Source organism: Coffea eugenioides, chromosome 2, assembly GCF_003713205.1.
Source record: "Coffea eugenioides isolate CCC68of chromosome 2, Ceug_1.0, whole genome shotgun sequence".
Lineage (NCBI taxonomy): Eukaryota > Viridiplantae > Streptophyta > Magnoliopsida > Gentianales > Rubiaceae > Coffea > Coffea eugenioides.
This window is the reverse complement of record NC_040036.1, coordinates 70,170,323-70,192,927: the sequence shown is the minus strand read 5'-3', so window position 1 is coordinate 70,192,927 and position 22,605 is coordinate 70,170,323. Positions and strand designations below refer to the sequence as shown.

The following is a 22,605-nucleotide window of genomic DNA, read 5'->3' as shown; positions in this document are numbered from 1 at the left end:
TCGTCTAGTCTAGCCTTGGGAAACTTATGAGTTCATTTATTTGGTAGAAAGTAGAAACACTTGAAATCTATCATTTACAATCTAATGGTAGTATTTTCTTTCATTTTTCTTGAAAACCAAATGGTTTATTTGGATAGGAGTTTATTTGAATAATTTATTTGAGATAATTATTATAGTATTTTTTATGATGTGATGTATATGAGATGAAAAGATAATTAAAAAAATAAAAAGAAAGGCAATTTGAAATTTGTGAACTAAATTATTTTTTTTAAATTATGTCAATTTGAAAGAAAGGCAAGCGCAGCTCTATATTGACCATTAGTACTCTTCAGTTTTATTGAAAGGAGACACGTTAACATCAATTGAAATCATTTTCCAAGCTATGATGAGAAAAAGACGAAACCTACTACATATACCTCGTCGAGTAACGTTGACGCCAGATTTGAATCTCAAGTTTCTTCTACAAGTGACACAGTAAGTCAATATTTAGATCATTTACGTAAATTGCTACATGATTAGTAAAGAAGTGAACAAGACAACTGGAACATTTTTCAAAAATGTCGGCTGAAACCTCTTAGCACTACAACGATGAATGTGCATCTATTGGTTTTCAGATGTGTACATATTTGTATCATGTTTGATTTGGTGTATTTTCTTTCGTTGTTGGTGCAGATTTATTGAATGAAATTTATTCTTTTTTACAAAAAAAAAATCCCCATATAAAACCAATATAAAACTTCAATCCAACTTGAGCTTAAAAAAGAAAAACCTGAGAGTCTACCATGAAGATGACGAAAGAATATAGAATTAAGCTTAAACTTGCTAATTCGTGTAGCCAACTCTGCTTAGTAGTAGTATTAGTTGTCCTTGCAAGTCTAACAATCCCAGCGGATTGTTTCCATCATGATGACCATTATCCGGAAGCCATTGCTGCTCTCTTCGTCTTTGGTGATTCACTTATTGATCCTGGGAATAACAACTACATCAACACAAGTACAGGTTTCCAGGCCAACTTTCCCCCATACGGAGAATCATTCTTCAAATATCCATCGGGAAGGTTTTGCGACGGCCGTGTAATTACGGATTTTATTGGTAAGTATGTAGGAGGTAGCCTGACTTCTTAAGTAAAATCAACAAGATATGCACTTAATTATGTCCTTTATACATACATACATTTATATATATATACATGTGTGTGTGTGTGTGTACTTCAATAACAAGCTTGCTTTCTTGTAATGACCATTTGCAGCTGAATACGCAAAGCTCCCTTTCATTCCACCTTATCTCCAAATTGGCTACCAATATCAGTTGGCTTATGGTGCAAACTTTGCATCTGCTGGCGCTGGTGCTCTAGTTGAAACCTATCCCGGATCGGTAAGTAAGAGAAATGACCACCAGTGATGTAATATTGCCATTTCCCAACATATATAGCTAATTGATTTCGAGTCATTTCTCAGGTTGTCGACCTTAAAACGCAGTTGTGGCATTTCAACGAGGCTGAAAAACTATTGATTTCGAATATCGGTAGAAGAGGAGCAGAACGAATCGTATCCAATTCTGTGTACTTGTTTAGCATAGGGGCAAATGATTACTTCAGCGATTCAAGAAAATCCAACATATTTAAGTCGTTTACCCCAGAGGATTATGTAGCAATGGTGGTTGGCAACATTACAGCTGCTCTCGAGGTAAATTTTTAATTTTTACTACTAGACAATAGTCAATTAGCCATTATAGAGCAAGGCGAAGTGATTGTTAGCATGCATAACAGGAAATATACAAGAAAGGTGGGAGAAAATTTGGAGTTGTAAATATGCCGCCTCTAGGCTGTGCACCAGTCTATAGAGCTGCCGATTTGGCTGCTGGAGGGACTGGAGAGTGCAATGGACAGATGACAGCTTTGGCCAAGTTACACAATGTCTTACTTTCCAAAGGACTCGAGCACCTGCAGAAGCAGCTCAAAAGCTTTAGATATTCATATTTTGACTTTTTCGCTGTTTTTGTCGATTTATTTGACAATCCATCAAAATACGGTAGGTGCATCAACTTTTTTGCCTATTAGGAATAGTTTTCTCCAACTATTAAAAGCATAACTATGTATTCATCAACTATGCCATTATCAAAGTATATAATTGATTTTGCATGTTCCTGTCTAAGTTTGTTATTTTAGTATCAAAGTATATAGTTGATTGTACTGTACAAATTTAATTGAAATTTACAACTGTAGAAAACCCTGAATTCACTAGTTAAATGGTTGCTAAATTTTTCGGTAAACCATCCATAATTCTAGCAAGAATGCGAACATGGTGGAGTAACTAACAATTAGCTTCCATTTTTGCTATTGCATTTAATTACTCCCATAACAAGGCTTTAAGGAAGTGAAGAGTGCATGCTGCGGCAGTGGTCCTTTCCGAGGAACAAACAGCTGCGGAGGGAGGTGGGGAATAAAAGAATACGAGCTTTGTGGCAATCCACAAGATTATTCCTTCTTTGACTCCGTTCATCCAACTCAAGCTGCCAACCAGCAGTTCGCGGAGCTCATCTGGGCTGGACCCTCCAATGTTACTGGCCCTTATAATCTCAAGTCACTTTTTCAGCTTTCACTGTAACCTGCTCTACTCAAGATTGAAGTTCATTACTAAGGGACCATTTGTGACATTTATGTTTCTTAATTTCTGTTTTTACTTCAAGATAAAACAAAACACCTGTTAATATATATATATATTGGTTGCCAAAAACAATACATAAATGTGTTTGTTTCATCATATTGTTCCATGAATAAATTGAAATAGACTGTTTGATGGAAGAGGATCTCTGTTTTTTGATTGCCAAACCTTGGGGAATTTACTTAAATCTCACAAGGTGCCAGGCTACCTAATGTTGAATGATAAGCTATTCAGATTCTTCTAAACTGATACCTGATTATAAGCTGCAGATGAGAAAGTGACCTCAAAGATCGTTGGGATCTGATCCAGCAAACAAGCAGATATTAATGAATGTAGAACTGCATAAAATGATTTTTTGATCTTCTGGGAAATTCATGGACTCAATTCTCTTTATCGTTTTGGTTTGTTGACAAGAAACAACAAAGAGAGAATTTTACTAGGGTGATTTTGTATGGTTTTTGAGCAGCAGCATGATTGATTAGCTGATTGTAGTATTCAGTTCCACATTACAATATTCAAAATACATTTTAGCCATTATGCAGAGGAGTGTTATGAAATAGTTTGCATTTACCCTTGAACATGTAGAAAAGCTATATGCCAATATATTGAATTGTAGATACTGGATTGCAAATGTCAAAGTTTTCTAAATTAAAATGATTTTCTAGTTATAAAGGATATGAAGCAGAAAGAGAAGTCCAACATTCCAATCAAATCCTACAATACAGAAAATTTCTTTTTCAACTGTTTCCCCCCCTTTTGTCTTGCTGTACAAGGACCTTACTCCTCCAGTCCCTGCTGTTCTTTTGCTTTTTCTCTCCAAATGAATCAAAATAGAAATCCAACCATAGTGGATATATCTAAAACCAGACCTGTAGAGTTTATTCATTCATTCATTTTTGCTCCTACTCTTCTAAATTTTTCTAATTGCATACAGCGTTTTAGCTTCATAACCTATTCCCTACGGGCCAAATATCTGGAGGCTATGATGTCTATAAGCTGGAAAAATGACCAAGTGGCTGGTCTGCTAATCCTCAGCAAAAGTCTTCCTGTCTTAGCTTGGTGTATGCAATGGAATCCACGAGCAATCCACAAGAGGAAAATGAACTGCCAGGATTTAAAACTAATTCAATTGAAGTAAAAGTGATAAAAAGACAAAAACCAACCTCTAAATTATTGATTACACCTCATATTTTTGTTATATAAAGATGAAAACTTTACCCTAGACTACAAACCTGTAGCATGTTTTATATTTGTGTAAAGGACATAATAATTCACAAAGCATAGTCGGATGATGTGCCCGAGAAATTATCTATTCATACAATTACAATCACAACATAAAAGGTGAATTTGTATCATGTTGCAAATTGTCACTTCTCTTTTACTCCAGTTGTCTAAGCACCTGAGTAAGTAAGAAAAGGATAGTAATAATTTCTGCTAAGAAAAGGATAATAATAATGACATATATCTTGCTTTCATTTTTAGTTTTGGAGTGATGTATTCCTGAATTTCGTGCCTCAATCTGTAACCCATATCCAAGAAAGAAGATAAATATAACTACTGATGTGATTCTCACTTGACACGATCTAGACAACCAATCACCAATCGTTTAGGTAGCGGAAATTTGACCCAAATCTAATCCCCGAGATAACGAACACTATTGATACTATCTCAACCCGTTATCTAACGAACTAGCGAACCAAATTAAAGGTAGATGAATACCACAACCAAGGAGTTACTTGATTGATAAGTTCAATTGAACAATTTGAGAAAGATTCTCAAAATATTCAAAGAGGCTCTCTTGGAAAGAGAAAAGTGAAAACTCACAATTTTATTAATATCAAGACTGATTGTAAAGGTCTCTTGCCTTGGCTATATATAGCCATACAATTGACATCCTAAAGTGACTTGGAAAACTAGATCTAAAGTGGATTGGATCCACTTAAACTAGAAATCCTAAAGTGAATTGGATTCACTTAAACTAAAACCTAAAGTGGTTTGGAAAACTCTAAATTCGGCTGGGCTAGGCCTTTGGGCCGACTCTACTAATTTATTCTACTAACTAATGTTCGGCCAATACAAGGTGGTTGTTGGCCGACTTTATTAATAAAATTAAATAACTAAGACAGTGATTAAAATGACTAAATTGCCCTCGACTAGCCTTCAATTGACTCGTCCACTTGGAGTAAGGTATATAATGTTGAATCTTCATTCTCCAAGCCTTCAATAATCTTCAAATCATCTCCAATTCTCTCTTGGATGGTACATACAAGAGTTTGAAGGGATTCGTGCATCTTCTTGGCACGAGCTCTTGTGATCGGACCACTTGGTACTTGAATAATTTGCTCTTGATCGCCATTGGTCCTTGGTGCTCCGTCATCAATCCCCCCTCTTGAAGGCGATTTGTCCCCAAATCGAACGATTGTTTGCGATAGAGGATATCAGGGAATATTTGGATGAATACGAGCCAAGAAGCATGCCTTCTATGCAAACGGAACACGAACCAATGTGCATGCTTCAACTCACGATTATGACACCAATAGTTCAAGTCATTGACTCCTGGATCAAATACAAAGAATGAAGAATGAGTATCAATGAAGTAAATATAATCGACACTTCCACCAAGGTGATAGCAAGATGGAAATATGTGAACTCCATGTGTCATGCTAAGACCTATGACATGTCCCAAGCACACCTTTGAATCACTTAGTAAAATAAATGCAAACTCCCATGACAAGGATTTTAAATGCACACTAAACACATGAACTATAATGAAACTAGGACAGAGACTCATAGGCAAACTAACTCCTTGAAACACAACACCTATTAACTCAAGAACTTGAAGCATACCATGAATGCAGATGTTAGCACACACAAAATGATTACGTGACTCGAAAGAAAGAATCATGCAATGACCCAAAACTAGACTAAGGCAATTGCAATTCATTGAAGTATTAAAATTAACTCTAGAATGATGGTCATAGAGTAGATGTACAGCTTTATCAAAATCCATGAATCCAATATGATAAACCACATGACATGCATGAACAATCTTAAAAATAAGGCCAATTAACTCTAAAGGTCTAGCATGCATGACCAATTCAAGAAACTTAGCTATGCTTAAGAAAGTAGCATCCAATTCTTCAAGATAAGGTGTATAACTACTCATAACCATGCTGGGAAGAATGCCTACCTTTATGGACAGCTCATACTCATTAGGTGTACCACGATAACAAAGAGTTGTATGGAAGAAATTTACCTCATTCACCGCAATTAAGTTATCTACAACTTTACCAATGTTGTGCAAGACAAATAGCTTAGGAATTGGCTCATAATGCCGCACTTTATTTGCCTCATAAACCTGTGAAAATTTAACAAACATGCTAGGCAAAACAAAGTAAGGATGGTTAGTAGAAAACAAGGCTTTCCTCACACCGTCGGCTTTTGCAATTAACACTTGTTTTCTCTCTCTTTTCTTCTCAATAGCCGAGCTTATTTCAGCCTTTTTCCTCTCATTTTTTTCTAGCCTCATCTCACCATTTTCTCCCTTTGAGTTTTATCTATGATTAGTAGCATGTATGTCATACTCCCTTTGTAAGCTAACTTGGTCCTCATGCACTTGTTGTGGTGTAAGAGGTGCAAGTGTGATTTTTTTACCATTATGCAAAAAGGAGTATTTATTTAGAAAACCATCAAAAATAACTCTCTTATCGAATTGCCAAGGACGGCCTAAAAGGATGTGTACAGCTTGCATAGGTACTACATTGCATACAATATCATCTTCATATCGGCCAATGCGAAAAGTAACTAAGACTTGTTTGGAGATACGTACCCCGCCGCTATTGTTTAGCCATTGGAGCTTGTAGGGACGCGGGTGGTCGGTTGTTGGTAAGTTGAGTTGCTCCACCATTAATGCACTTGCAACATTAGTGCAACTCCCTGGGTCAATGACTAGGTTACAAACCTTGTTGTGTAAATGACATCTTGAGTAGAAAATGTTTTCTCGTTGGAGCTCATCTCGACTAGCTTGAGTGGCTAGTGCTTGCCTTGCGACTAGGTACCCAACCTTGTCATTAGTTGGTATTTCCTCAAATTCGTCGATTTCTTCTTCCAATGAAGGCACCATCTCAGGTTCATCTTCTTCTACATCCGTCAAAATGTCTCCATTGGGTAACACAAGCAAGGTCCTTTGGTTTGGACATTGAAAGGCAATATGTTCAAACCCTTGACACTTAAAACATTTAGTGTCACGGGTCCTTGGTTTAGAGACCTCTCAGCTGGAGTTAGACCCTTCCCTTGGAGTCGGCCTTGATGGAGTATCATTTGGTCTCAAGGTTCCCCTTGAAGCTCCACTCGGATTTGATGAGTGTTGTGCACTCGAGGGATTGTCCTCTCTCATTAAGGTCGAATTTCTCCAATTTCCAGATTGAAAGTTGGAGTTTTGGCGATTTGTACCCCTCATCTTGAGTTTCCTTTCTACCTTGACTATTTTATCTAACAACTCATTCAAGTCAAGGTAGTGATGTAGCTCCACTATGTCAGCAATGTCGGTCCTCAAGCCTCTTAAAAACTGAGTCATGGTTGCTTCTAGATCTTCACGAATATCAGCACGCATCATGGCCATTTCCATTTCTTTGTAATAGTCTTCAACCAATAGACTACCTTGAGTGAGAGTTTGCAATTTGTTGTGCAAATCTCGATGGTAGTAGGCTGGTACAAAGCGTTTCCTCATTAGCCGTTTTAGTTCATCCCAAGTTCGTACGGGCCGTTCATCATTCCTCCACCGACTAGTGCGTAGTTGATCCCACCATATGGCCGCATAGTCAGTGAACTCAATGGCCGCGAGTTTCACCTTTTGGCTTTCAGTATAGTGGTTGCATTCGAAGATCATTTCGATCTTCCTTTCCCACTCCAAGTAGATTTCGGGGTCGAACTTTCCTTGGAATACTGGAATCTTAAGTTTAATGCCCGGAATTGGATCGTCATTTCACTTAGGTCTTCTCCTCCCCCCTTTGTTCCGCCCATTGTAATTATCAAGGTTCGAACCATCCTCAAGTTCGTCCTCATTGGAGCTCCCTTCGGATCCCTTGGTGGAGGCCCTCATTCGACTTTGCTTCACGGAGCTTTGTACATGTTCGAGTTTGTCAACTCGCTCATGTAAGGTTTCGATGGAGAAATTGATTTTTTTGTAGAACTCATTCAATATTACATCCAGTTTAAGTGTAGGATCGGCCATTTGAATGTGTTCACTTTCGTCCAAGCTCATGTGTACCTGCAAGAAAAGGTTAGTAGCAAAATAACCTTACTCGCTCCCTTACGTGTTTCGCTCACTCTCGTGTATCACTCAAGTGTTTAAAATACTATAATGCTCTCACAACTCACTTTTCAATTCCCTTGATTGTCTCCTTGAAGAAATTAGAATTTCCCTCTAAGTGATTCAATCAAACTTTAATCAAGTTGTTCCCAAGAGTGATGTAGGTGTAGCTGGAATTGAAGACCGAATAATGACTCAAACAATGATTACACAAGCAAGAGTTTGTTGGGATTTGTTTTCTGTTTAGTCCGCAAGAGAGTGATTCAAGAGTGGTGAGAGTTTGAACTCAACAAGGACTCTAGCAAGACAACCAACGACCAGACCTGTTTGGACTCTATTTGGACACTCCTAACACAAATAACAATCTACAAAATGACTCAAAATACTAACATACAAGGCTGGACAGAACACTACTTCGACCAAAACAAAGACCAAGACGGCAGAATTTTGTTTGGATCCTAGAAGTACTCTACCCGATTGCATTAGGCTGATTTTGTTTGGAGATTGTAAGCAAGGTTTAATGGGTTGTTTTTGGGTGGTTTAGTGGCTGATTTTCTGGTTCCTCACAGGTACAAAGGTGACCAATCAGAATTTGGTAATTTGAGTGCAACTAGGATTTGTTTTGCAAACCCAAGTCAACTTGGTTTTCAAATTCAAGTTGGTTTCCTTTTTCTTTCTCCTTGTGATCCGATTTGTTTCCCCTTTTTATTTCTTGCATTGTGTTTTTTTCTTTGTAACGCAATTCAAATTTCTTTTTCTTCTTTTTCAATTCGGATCTCAATAAGAATAAGAATATTATTTTGATTTTTTTTTTTTTGCACAAGATCTGCCCCAACTTCAAGAAACAAGAACAAGGGTTTGGTTTGTTCAAGATTTGGTAATTTTGACTTCAAGAATTCAAGAACCCAAGAATACCAACCCAATACTTCAAGATTCACCCAAGAATTTTCAAGAAACAAGGTAAATTTGTCAAGAACTTCAAGAAACAATACAACAAAGCCTTTTTTAGTGCAAGACACGACAAAATTTTCCAACCCTCACTTCGAATTTCAAGCACCCACTATGCAATCCAAGAACGTCAAGAAATTACCAAAGAAACTACAAGAATAAAAAACAACAAGGAATGAGAAAAAAGAAAAAAAAAATTTCGGATGAAGAGTACCGCTACAGTAACAGTGAACAGTACGTGAACAGTATCCGATGAACAGTACTTTTTTTTTTTTGTTTTGACGAAACTAACTTGGAGACTCGATGATATATGACTTGAAACAAAAGAAAAGAAGGATATAACCTGGTGGTTGTCGACTAGCTCTGATTACCAACTGATATGATTCTCACTTGACACGATCTAGACAACTAATCACCAATCGTTTAGGCAGTGAAAATTTGACCCAAATCTAATCCCCGAGATAATGAACACTATTGACATTATCTCAACCCGTTATCTAACGAACTAGCGAACCAAATTAAAGGTAGATGAACACCACAACCAAGGAGTTACTTGATTGATAAGTTCAATTGAACAATTTGAGAAAGATTCTCAAAATATTCAAAGAGGCTCTCTTGGAAAGAGAAAAGTGAAAACTCACAATTTTATTAATATCAAGACTGATTGTAAAGGTCTCTTGCCTTGGCTATATATAGCCATACAATTGACATCCTAAAGTGACTTGGAAAACTAGACCTAAAGTGGATTAGATCCACTTAAACTAGAAATCCTAAAGTGAATTGGATTCACTTAAACTAAAACCTAAAGTGGCTTGGAAAACTCTAAATTCGGCTGGGCTAGGCCTTTGGGCCGACTCTACTAATTTATTCTACTAACTAATGTTCGGCCAATACAAGGTGGTTGTTGGCCGACTTTATTAATAAAATTAAATAACTAAGACAGTGATTAAAATGACTAAATTGCCCTCGACTAACCTTCAATTGACTCGTCCACTTGGAGTAAGGTATATAATGTTGAATCTTCATTCTCCAAGCCTTCAATAATCTTCAAATCATCTCCAATTCTCTCTTGGATGGTACATACAAGAGTTTGAAGGGATTCGCACATCTTCTTGGCACGAGCTCTTGTGATCGGACCACTTGGTACTTGAATAACTTGCTCTTGATCGCCATTGGTCCTTGGTGCTCCGTCATCAACTACGAATATAATTAGCAGCAAGAAAATCTTTTCTCCCCCGCATTTTGGCAGACTCGGTGAACAAAACGTCTAGCATCCTCAAGTCAACCACAGCATTGATCATAGTTTAACCAAGAATAATACAAATAGCCATAGCAATAATAGGTATATCTACGCAGTACTTCCAATTTTTATTGAAGTTGAATCGATCATGTTCCTAGTATTTTTGCTTCTCATGGCATATCTGTCTTTTCCCACTTTAAATCAAAGTGAAGATATCAAATGCATTCTTCTGTTGGCAATGCATTTGAAAAACTTTCCCAGTCCAATGGTAAGGGATGTTGACCCTTTCGCTTCTCTTTAAATATTTGTACATCTGCTTCCTTTAGATGCTTCTGCCACAACGTAGTTTGCAGCATTTTCTCATGCTTCTGATTCGTTTTGAACATCAGTAACTTATAGAGAAACTAAATAATTCTCTTTTGGACTCCAGAAGTTCCAATGTCTTCTTATAGGTTTAGGATGACAAATCAGGAAGATGTAAACCAGAAACGACAATGCAGCATCGGCAATTTTATCATCAAATCTATCAAAGCAGATAAAGAGTAATTTAACTTGAGGCTGAGGAAAGATGACACTAAATTCATGATTCTCATAATCTACACTAAAAGCTGGCATGATCATTGGTCCCATTCCGATGTTGAGTTCGGATTTGATTAGCTTCGTAAAAAAATTCCAGCAATCTGAAGAACCATGAAGTCCCCAAATTTGTCTGGTAAAATATATTAATATCTTTTTTTTTTGACAAACGATACCAATTTTATAAATATTAACACTTGATAACACAAGGGTTAATTACAAAAAAAGGCTAACTACCCCCATATCCTTTCTAGCTAACTCTGATAGCCAAGATGGGAATGAACCTTCCCATTCAATAATCCTAACCGACTTGACTGCAAATTGAGTCATAGCATGGCTAAAACCATTAGCAGTTCTGGGAACAAACAAGAACAAACAACATTCAAAGCTCTTCTTCAGGTCCTCAATGTCTTCCAGGATTGTTTGTAGCTTACATTCCTGCACATTGCCTGTGTTGATTAGGCTCACTACATTTCTATAGTCAGATTGGATCTCTATACTTGTACATCTTGCAGCTTTGGCCATTTCCAGCACACTCCTTACTGCTAAAGCTTCCTCTGTGGCTGCTTCTCCTCTTCTCCTCGCCACGATGCCTTTGGCTTTCACAATCTCTCCACGCCAATTCCTTGCAATTATCCCCAAGACTGTCCTTACCATCCTAGCTGAGATTGTAGCATCTGTGTTGATCCTTATTTCTTCTTCCTTAGGTGGTTCCCATTTTTGCTGTAGCTGTCCTTCCACTACTGATGTTGTATTTGGCCATGTGTTGGTTTCATTTGCAGCTTCATACTCAAGCCATTCTTGTTGTGCTTTATCTACAATCAGTTTTGCATCCACATTCTCAGTCTGGAATGTCATCTTGTTTCGATCTTTCCAGATCTGCCACAGTATGTTCATCATGAGCTGGATTCTGTCCATACCTTGCGCCTCCCTAGCAGATTGCATCATAGCATCCCACCATCTCCAAATGTTACATTGCAGCTCAACTATCCCCTACCACTTCACTAGAGCTAACTTCCATACTACTTGAGCTGTTGGGCAAAAGAAGAAAATGTGCTCAATCGTTTCAGCGTTCTCCCCACAACAGTTACATAAATTGCTTCCCTTTCCAATCCTCTTATAGAGTGTTTCATTAGCAGGCAGTGCATTTTGTAGACACCTCCATAAGAAGTGTTTCAATTTCATCTTAACATTTAATCTCCACAGTCTTTTCCACACTGTATGCTTCCTAATCTCCCAGCTAGTTTCTGATCCTTGCGCTAACCTTTGATTCACATTGTTTCCTTCCCCCTTTTCGACATCATATCCTGTATTCACTGTATATACTCCAGATTGACTATGTTTCCAGAACAGTCTATCTTTCCTTCCATATAAACTAAGGGGATACTGGTTATGTGTTCCACCTCTTCTTCATTAAACTAAAGCTGCAAGAGATCTGTTCTCCACTTCCTTTCCTCTATTAATTCATGGACGTACTCAAGCTGGCATCCTGTTGGTCTTGCAGTTGATGCTCGTCCATTGATCGAACCAGGTATCCATTTGTCTTGCCAAATCTTCACTGTCCTTCCATCTCCCACTCTCTTCCATAAGCCTTGTTGAAGTAGTTCTCCCCTCTTGTGCATACTTTTCCAACACCAAGAAGCAGTGGTAGGGGGCTGTTGTTCCAGCTAGTCTTCCTCTTTCATGTATTTAGCTTTCAAAACTTTGCTTACTAACAAATTTGGATTAGTGATGATCCTCCAAATTTGTTTTGCAAGCAAAGCTAAATTGAAAGCTTCCAAGTCTCTAAAGCCCAACCCCCCTCCCTTTGACTTCTGAAAGCTTACTCCATCTGACCCAATGCATTTTATTATCACTTTCCCCACCCCCCCACAGAATCTAGCAATTCTAGCACTAATCTCCTTACACATACATTTAGGAAGTTTGAAACACGACATGATATAATTAGGCATGGCCACGATAACAGATTTGATCAGTACCCTTTTACCCCCTTGACTAAACATCTTATGTTTCCAACCTTGTAACTTGCTATGAATTTTATTTTTCAGATACCCAAAAACTTGGTTTTTAGCTCTCCCAATAGTCATAGGGAGGCCTAGATATTTACCACTCTGAGCCTCCCTCATGTTGTCTAACACCTCACTAATCTCCTTTCTAATCATGATGGGAGTATTTCTAGCAAAAAACATGGCTGACTTATCAAAATTAACTACCTGTCCAGTAGTTAATTTTGCAGATGACTCACTGGTAAAATATATTAATATCTGAAACCCAAAGATTGCATGGAGATATGATAAAAGAATACTTGGGGATTGTATACCCGTCATATTTCAACAAAACCATGCTAGGAGCATCTAGCTGCACCTCTTCCAGATTCCCAATCAAATGTATGTTTCTAATTGAGTGACTTGAACTTTCGAGTGTTTGCAGCCCCAAGCAAAAGTCGATTTTCAACTCTTCAAGGTGTGGGAAATTTTGTTCAAAGTTCAAGAAAAACTCATGAGAGATGGCAACACTGCACAAGAACAAATTCTTCAGTTTCTGAGATGGATTGAGTTGAAGCCGCCAAGTTATTTTATTATCTGAGTCGAAAGAGATCACATTCCTTTAGTAAAAGAATTCAAGACTTGGTGATTCGACTTTAAATTTTCTACTGGCGAGCAAGGCAACAGTAAATGTCTTAAGTTTTTGAAGTTTGGTTACCTTAATATTCTTTACCCCAAAACAGTAACTAATTTGTAGGTTTTCAATTAAGCGACAGCTTGAAATTATTTTCTCGCATGTCAGATCATCTAAATACACTTGAAAAAGGCATAATTGTCGAAGACTATTACACCTTATCTTCTCAACTGTATGCAGATTTAACACGCAATTTTGGACAAATAAGTCTACGAGCCATCTGGATTCCAAAACCACTTGAGGTAAAGCATAAAAATAGATACAAATGCCAAGCCTTGTAACACTGTTTTCGAATGCAATTTGCAGCCAGCTATCAACAGGAGAAGCCAAAGCTAAGAGGTTGTTAAGCTTAAGCACCAAAATACTTGTATCTTTCTTGTACTCGCAGTACATTTGAAAGATGGAGTGGGTGAAAGTCGTGTAATCTACAAGTTTTAGTAGTCCTTCAGAAGTTGGGAAATCATTGTTATAGTCCCACTCAGAACTCAAAAGGTAGTGATCGATAAACTGCAGACTGGGGCGAGTTTGCCATGCACTCAACCATGCCTCAGACAATGAAACTATTTTTACTGCTTCTTTGGTGGTGAGGATAGATGGCATGTGATGTATAATAGGTTCTGGCAATTCTGGTATGCCTTCAAAACCATCTGACTGTGTCATCTTGTTACAAACCCTTCATGTTCATGCTCCTAAGAATTGCTGTGACTGGTAAAATCTAAGCTTGTTAGAATTAAGAGATAAATTTAATACGCTCCACTAATATATATGGCAGGAGAGACTACAGGATGGTGTCATTAGACAATTAGAACAAAGACTCTAACATTTCACTTTTTCAAATTAAATACAATAAAAAAAGCATCTTAATTATAATTCACAAGATTTGGTAAATATTGAACAACTAATTAATACAACGAATTTTACCTTGATTGAATTCCAAATTGAAGTAGTAAATAAGAAAGCTTACTAAAACTTGATTTGACCAAAAAAAAAACTGTGAAATTTGATATGGAGATTTTTTTAACATATAAGTTAGGCTTAACATACCAACAAGAACTACTTTTAAGAATATCTATTTGGATGGCCAAGTTTTGGATAGAGATACAAACATATGCATGTGCTTTAAAAATTTTTCAATAGATAAAAAAAAGGGATAATTGCAGAAACCTCCCCTGAGGTTTCTGACATTTGCACTGATCTCCCCTGTGGTTTGAAAAATTGCACTAACCTCCCCTGAGGTTACTAATCCTTTGCAAATTCAGTCCAAACGATTAAAATATTGTTTTAGGGAGTGAAATTATAATTTTATACCAAATTTGTCCTTTGTACTACATGTCCAATGAATGACAAAATACTACAAATCAATTAACAATTAATGAACTTTAAGGAGTATAGTTTATAGGCAAATAAGCATTACCTATTTAAAGTACCGGCTCTTTACAAGTATTTTACTTTCAAACATTTAATTTAATACAAATATTTACGCTCAAATACAGATTTGTATTTACTTTCAAATATTTAATTTTTGTTAAATACAAAAACTACCAATCTCTCTTCCGTAAAAATATTAATATAACACTTTTTTAATTTTAGTTACAAACATTTATGTATTTAACATAAATTAAATGATTCAGAATAAAATACCCATAAAAAGCCAATACTTTACTCATGTAATGGATGAAATCCATAAAGAATTAATACTTTATGAATTATTTCTTTTTTAAAAAAATATTTAATTTATATTAAATAAATAACCTACCGATTTCCTTTTTGCAAGAATATTACTGTAACACTTTTTAAATTTTACTTACAAATATTGATATATTTATCATAAATTAAATGTTTGAAAGTAAAATATCCGTAAAGAGCCGGCACTTTAAATGAATAATACGTGTTTGCTCATAAAGAGCCGGTAACTATTTAAAGTACCGGCTCTTTACGGGTATTTTACTTTCAAACATTTAATTTAATACAAATATTTACGCTCAAATACATATTTGTATTTACTTTCAAATATTTAATTTTTGTTAAATATTAAACCTATCAATCTCTCTTCTGTAAAAATATTAATATAACACTTTTTCAATTTTAGTTACAAACATTTATGTATTTAACATAAATTAAATAATTCAGAATAAAATGCACATACAGAGCGAATACTTTACTTATGTAATGGATGAAAGTCATAAAGAATTAATACTTTATGGGCCATTTCTTTTTTAAAAAAATATTTAATTTATATTAAATAAATAACCTACCGATTTCCTTTTTGCAAGAATATTACTGTAACACTTTTTGAATTTCACTTGCAAATATTGATATATTTATCATAAATTAAATGTTTGAAAGTAAAATACCCGTAAAGAGCCGGAACTTTAAATGAGTAATGCGTGTTTGCCCATAAATTATACTCATTAAAGTTTATTAATTGTTAATTGATTTATAATACTTTGTCATTCATTGGACATGTAGCACAAAGGGCAAATCTGGTACAAAATTCTAATTTCACTCCTTAAAACAATATTTTAATCATTTGGACTAAATTTGCAAAGGATTAGTAACCTCAGGGGAGGTCAGTATAATTTTTCAAATCACAGGGGAGGTTAGTGCAAATGTCAGAAACCTCAGGGTAGATTTCTGCAATTATCCCAAAAAAAACTACATTCAAAGGATTTTTTTAACAAGTGTCTAGAGGAATTGTTAGCATATCTAAATTACACGTAACTTACCATGTGAAATACACACAATCATAATCATTGTATCCCTGCATTTAGCCATCATGATAAATTTTTCAAATGCACGCTCATTAACACACCTAAATTCCATCCAACCTACCATGTATATATACACACCAATAATTACTACCCTTCATTGTATTTATACACTTTCGCTAATTAATTTTACCTTTCCAAAAATTTAACACCCAAAATATATTTTAACGATTAGGCACCCGTTAAATAGATCCTTTATAAATTAGTTCCACTCTTCCCAAAAAAAATAACACTTAAGTCCTCTTAACGAATGTATAGTGAGTAGCAATTAGCTAAAGTGATACTAAAAAATTATTTAAAATCACTCCAAAATTACTTTTGGTATTAAAAACTAAAATAAAATGTATCGTCTTAGGAGCCTATAACTTTGACGCAAACATAATTTAAGGCCGTATATTCAATAGCACTCAGTTTTTGCATTAATGTTCAATATGTATCCATAGACTGCTTACTAGCAAAGGACCAGCCGCAAAGATGTACCCCACAAGAGTGGAATTCATATAAAAAACTAAAAAATAAAAACAAAATTTATGTATGTCAAAAAATGTGTTTACATGTATGAAAAAATTATTGTGCATATGTAAATGTGTGTGAGGCGTATTTATCAAAATGCATGAAATAATATAATGGGTCATATTTGAGTCAATTTAATATGACCCAACTCAACATCAATCCAATCTATAATTGAACGAGTATAACTCACTTAAACAAAAATCCAACACCAACCCGTCCAAAAATCGGTCAACCCATCCAATTGTCAGGTCTGATCATTTTATTGGGGTGATTGGATTTGGAAGCTATGCTAGTAGTTTCATCATATCTATAGTGGGAAGTTCTACAAAATGGTGAAGAAGTTTCTAATATTTTTGTGGTAAAGTTAAGATTAACCAATGAGAAGATGACACATAAGAAATTACTGAAAATGAGAAGGGTTTGTACAGGTTGCCTATATTGTTTATTCGCGTTGATTTGTCTCCATCACTAACACCCTGTTTGAATTGGAAAAAGTTGACCCCGATTTGATGTTGAAATTGGCAGCAATTTAAATGCATATACTTACCCGTGGGTAAGGTTAATTGAAGCATGGATAATTACTCATATGTGTTCGACCCAATGGATAATAACCCATTTGGTACTAAAGCATGAACTAGTTATTGCACTTCGACAGAGGAAAGCAAAATTTGATGGCAAAAGCCTCGAGACGTGCAATTTGCTGGCTCCCATTCTTCAATGAATGACTAATGCTTGCAGTTAAGGCCCTCGGTGGTGATGTTTTATCATTTATTGCATGTTTACATTTTGTATAGGCCATGGGTATTGGTTTATCTTACGGGCATTATAGTGTCCATTTGGTATTTGTTAAGTGATCAAGTCCGGCAACTTGCATTTTATTTGTTCTCTTAAGTGGTGTAAGCACTTGATTTGATAATAACCCATTTTAGTATGGCTTTGTTATTCAAATTTAAATTGGAATACAAGCAAAATTAGATACCTAAAAATCAATGTAAGCACTTGATTTGATAATAACCCATTTTAGTATGGCTTTGTTATTCAAATTTAAATTGGAATACAAGCAAAATTAGATACCTAAAAATCAAATAGACAAATCGTACTTACCATTGTCATTAGAAATATAATTAGTGGGCCGAAATTGATACTATGCAATAGTCAAAATCAAAATGGAGTTAGTAAAACAATGGGGGATACTCGGAATTGTATATTGCAGGTTATCTAATATTTGGTTGGATTAGGAGTAGATAGGATATATCCCAAAAAAAATGCTATAATTGTGTTTGGTTGGGAATTCGAGTATGATAGGATTGCTATTATAATGATCAAAGAACCTCTTATTTTGCAATTTCTTCCTAATAAGGTTAATTTACCTTTTTTTAATATTTATAACCTGCATTCCTAATTAATAAGCTTAACTTACCATTTTTAATATTTATAACCTTCGTTAACATTATAAATTAAATCAAGGATTTTAATATATGCAAATTAGTAATTGTTACTCAACGGTTTTAATACATCCCCTTATTGACGACGTTATTCATAGGGGTCAGCAAATTGTGCAAATGCGGTAATTCTTCAATATATGAATTCGGTAAATTCTGTTATTGGACTCAATTGAAATATATATCGCTCTCAATTTTGAATTGGAGATACCTAAATTCATTTCACTGTCGAATTGGGGCTCTAAATTATTATACATTCATTATGCTCCTCAGTTATTTAAAAATTTATTGCTGATTTGATCCCCAACTTAATTTATAATTTAACACAGTACTCATGTTTTAATCATTTTGTAGTTTAATTGGTATTCATTTGATCACGTATAGCTAGTTATATCTTGAATCCTTAATCAATGATTTAAGGAACAAGTAAAAAGTGATTAATTTAAACTACAATACACCTTAGACTGTACAATAATTAGTGATAAGTTTCAAGTTTATAGTTTACAATGATTAATAATAAGTAATATTAGTTACAAATTACAATAGTGACTTAATTGCTTTTAATAGTGAAATCACTCGCACTAATATGTTGATGTGCAATTCATATGCATCACTTAAACTGCTTAGCATAGTTGTTAGGATCGCGATCCGGATCGTAGGATCGTACGATCCTACGATCCGGATTAAGACTAACGATCCAACTTACGATCCTGATACGATCCTACTATTTTCAATAAATTAAATAACAATTTTAGTATTTTGACTATATCTTTGTATAGAAAACTCGAAATTAAGTGTCGTTTGTTGCGTTGTAAACTATATTCAGAGTGTTTTAAATCCATGTAAATAATTAAGCCCAATTCTAAACCTAGAAATTTTGATGAATCTTTAAATTTGACTCATATAATTCACTAAAGTGAATAAATGATCTTTGTTATAGGTTATCACATGAAGCTAGTGTTTTGTGTCTTTATTGTAATAAATTAATATGGTTTAGAACCTTTAGAAATGAATTAACCTTAATTAACAATATAATTATATTGATTGCACATGAATTACATTATTTGTTACTATATTTATGAATTGCAAACTTAAAAATTATAAATATAACAATTTATTACAGTTTTGTAGGATCTACCGATTCTATGATCCGATCCTACGATCCGATCTTGCAAACCAAAAAACGATCCTAGGTAGGATCCCGATTTTGAAAACCTTGCTGCTTAGTTTATTTGTTCTCTATGCTTAAAGCCTTAAGATTACTGAATAGAGAATAAGAATTTTCATGTTAAATATGTAATATAATATTAGAGCACATCGATACTTGCAAGTTACAAGTTATGCATTCAAATATTCAATAATTCAAACATGAATGATGTACCAAACTGTCAATATCTAAATCTCAATTACTAATTATGTTTATTGTTTAATATTTAGTATTAAACCTATACTTTTTAATTACTATCTAATTCTAGTCATGTATAAAATGATAGGTATTATAGTTATATTATGTATTGTTGTATATTTGTATTATTATAATCATATAATAATTAACAAATACTAAAATGGTATATCATACATCCTTATATATTTTATCATCATAAGTACATGATAATACCATGTACTCACTATTATTAATAGAATTTACCATATTAATAATATAATAATATATTTGTAGTATATACCAATGCTAAATAGTATTTACCTATATATTATATGATTTTATAAACCAATTCGATATTCGAATGTGTGAATACGACACCCATTTCATCTTATCGAATTTGAATTCGAAAACGGTTATTACCAAATTCATAATCTCATTACCTATTTTGTACCATATTAGATTTCAGTCAATTTGGTAAAAACTGCTTTTGTACCAAATTATCAAATACCCAATTTCAAATTATCAAATTCAATTCAAATTCGGGTATGAATTCAGTACGTACTGAATTTGATAGGATTTTTTATTTATTTGGAATGTGGTTGACAAAATAAGTTTAGTAAGGGTAGTTTAGTTCAAGGGCAATATGGTTGCACTACAATGATGTCGATACGTGTAAAATAGTAAAAAATAAATAAATGTATATGTATAGTACACGTTATATGCATATGTACCTCTCACAAGGGCAAATTAGTCCAAAAATACTATTTTCAATTTCTTGGGGGAGATATTCCGAATTATTAATCCAAATTATTTAGTATTTGGTTGGTTTTGAGTTAGATAACATATATTTAAAAAAAATGCTATAATGTGTTTGGTTGGGAATTAGGAAAAGTAGAATTGCTATTATAATGACAAAAGTCTCCCTGATTTTGCAGTTTCTTCGTAATAGGGTTAACTTACCATTTTTAATATTTATAACCTTCATAAACATTATAAATTAAATCAAGGATTTTTATATATGCAAACTCAAGGGTCAAGGATTTTAATATATACAAACTAGTATTTGTCACTCAAGGATTTTAATATATCCCCTTATTGACATCGTTATTCACAGAAACCAATTCATAGGACACTTTTATTTATTTGGAATGTGGTTGACAAATATGGTTTGGTTAGTTATTACAAATCCAATTTTATGTTATTCTATGAACCATACAAATATTAGTAAAATTACAATAATAATTTGGTCTTCTATATGTCCCATACAAATATCAGTAACTTTACATTTTTTATTTGTAATTCTCCTAAATTTCTATCAATCTGACAAACAAAGCTATGTTTGTAATTTGTCAGTTTTTAACCCTAAGGTATGTAATATAACTAGGCATTTGTTACAACTTTAAAATATAAGTTATAGTTTAATAAGAATTTGTTAGGTACAACCCAAAAAGAAAAGGACTTCAAACACAAATAAACATGGACCAAGTCTTCTCAGGTAGTGACCCACAACGAAACTCGCACTTCAAGTGATGTGACAATTGCCTGTTTTTACAAGTGATTTTGTCAAACATTTTTGTGATAAAGACCACTCTCAACGTACTACATAACTATCCTATCTATAGTGGTACAAATTATTGAGAAGGTCGAGATAAATTGGATCGGTAAAGAATGAATACTAGTCGTTTGGATAAATTTTAATGATTGATGCGACCCATGCGTGGTCGCGGTCAATGTGCACAGTGCACATGTGCTTTTTGTGCGAAAGCATCCCTACCAATGCATAAACAATAATTTGGACAGTGCTGAGACATAATCCACTCCAACAAGTTCGCGTTACCAACAATATCAATACAAATATTAGTTTAGATCTTAGGAAATTTTAGTATTTTGAGCCAATGGGCTACGCGATTGTAAATGGGATCATTGGGCTCAAGCTTGACCCACTCAGCCTGAAAATTCTGGGGCCAAACTTCATGTATTTTTGTCTCAGACAGAGTTTGAGCTTGAATATAAAGCACGATTTTGTCGTCAGCCACGGCTGGATTTCAACAAGCTTGTTCTAATTAAAGTCGGATCAAATAATTACTATATACATATGATCTTGTGTATAACTTCATAATTATATATTATAATATATTCAACTTATAATTTATGCATAGTTTTAGAATAATAATATCAAAGAAATAATTATGTGTTAATTGTGTGTTTGGGCCAAGCTTGAAATATGCCTGAAATCCCAATATATTTGTGAATTGTAAATATGAGCCTAAAAGTGTGAATCCAAAAAATTATATCAAGCTTGATTCCAAAGCAGTGCTAGCAAGACTTCATTGGAATTTTTAAGATTCATGTATAAAAAATTACAGAATTCAGTTTTATTCTTGTCTTTTTATGGAAATTAGTGTGTTCAAGTTTCTGGACACCAAGGCGTAAAAAGAAAAAGTTTCTAGACACCAAGGTTTTTGCTTTCTAACACAAATTCTGGAAACCAATTAAGTAGCTAATTTTGCACATTCAAATTCTCAATCACTTTGGCCACGATGCAGCAACCTTAAGTGCTGTCAAAATTCACCCCTTTCTACCTCTTTAATTAAGATTCGCATGTCCAAAGTTTTTGAACCATCTATTTCAGTTCTAATTTCTTCCCATTATACTTATTGTTATAAAATTGATTGTAAAAAAAATTAATGATGAATTTAAAATAAAAAACTAAAGAAAATGAATTTAAAGAAAATTAAACTTTCATATTATTATTAGCAAAAAAGGAAAAGAAAAATAATATAGATATTATGACAACATATAGGCACAGATTGGACCCCCTAATATTTTGATAGATTGCATCCCTTAATTTGATTTTAATTTTTTAACATAGATTTTCCAAATGTGGCATATATAGATTCGTATCTAATATTTGAAAAAGTTCACCACCTTTAAATTTATAACATTATTTTTCTAATTTTCATGTTTCATAATTTCCTAAATATGACTAAATTACAAAAGGCTAAGGTACAAAATGCCTAAATGAGAAATAGGCCATGGTTTTAATTTATATTCTATTAGAAGTAAAGGGCAATGAATTTT

The 22,605-nt window shown here is 34.2% G+C and overlaps 1 protein-coding gene across 1 annotated transcript; it reads left to right on the top strand.

Annotated features, from left to right (window-relative positions):
- The first annotated feature begins 788 nt into the window (after nucleotides 1-788).
- LOC113763931 (GDSL esterase/lipase 2-like) lies at nucleotides 789-2,658 on the top strand. The gene is made up of 5 exons (XM_027307927.1): nucleotides 789-1,092; nucleotides 1,250-1,374; nucleotides 1,458-1,685; nucleotides 1,769-2,030; nucleotides 2,365-2,658. Exons 1-5 carry the CDS (start codon nucleotides 789-791, stop codon nucleotides 2,604-2,606), a joined length of 1,161 nt encoding a protein of 386 aa, XP_027163728.1. The 3' UTR covers nucleotides 2,607-2,658.
- Nucleotides 2,659-22,605: the final 19,947 nt, after the last annotated feature.

Coding starts and splice junctions, on each gene's coding strand:
- LOC113763931 (XM_027307927.1), top strand. CDS start 789: ATGACGAAAGAATATAGAATTAAGCTTAAACTTGCTAATTCGTGTAGC. Junction 1,375..1,457: donor TTGAAACCTATCCCGGATCG/GTAAGTAAGAGA, acceptor GTCATTTCTCAG/GTTGTCGACCTTAAAACGCA. Junction 1,686..1,768: donor ACATTACAGCTGCTCTCGAG/GTAAATTTTTAA, acceptor CATGCATAACAG/GAAATATACAAGAAAGGTGG.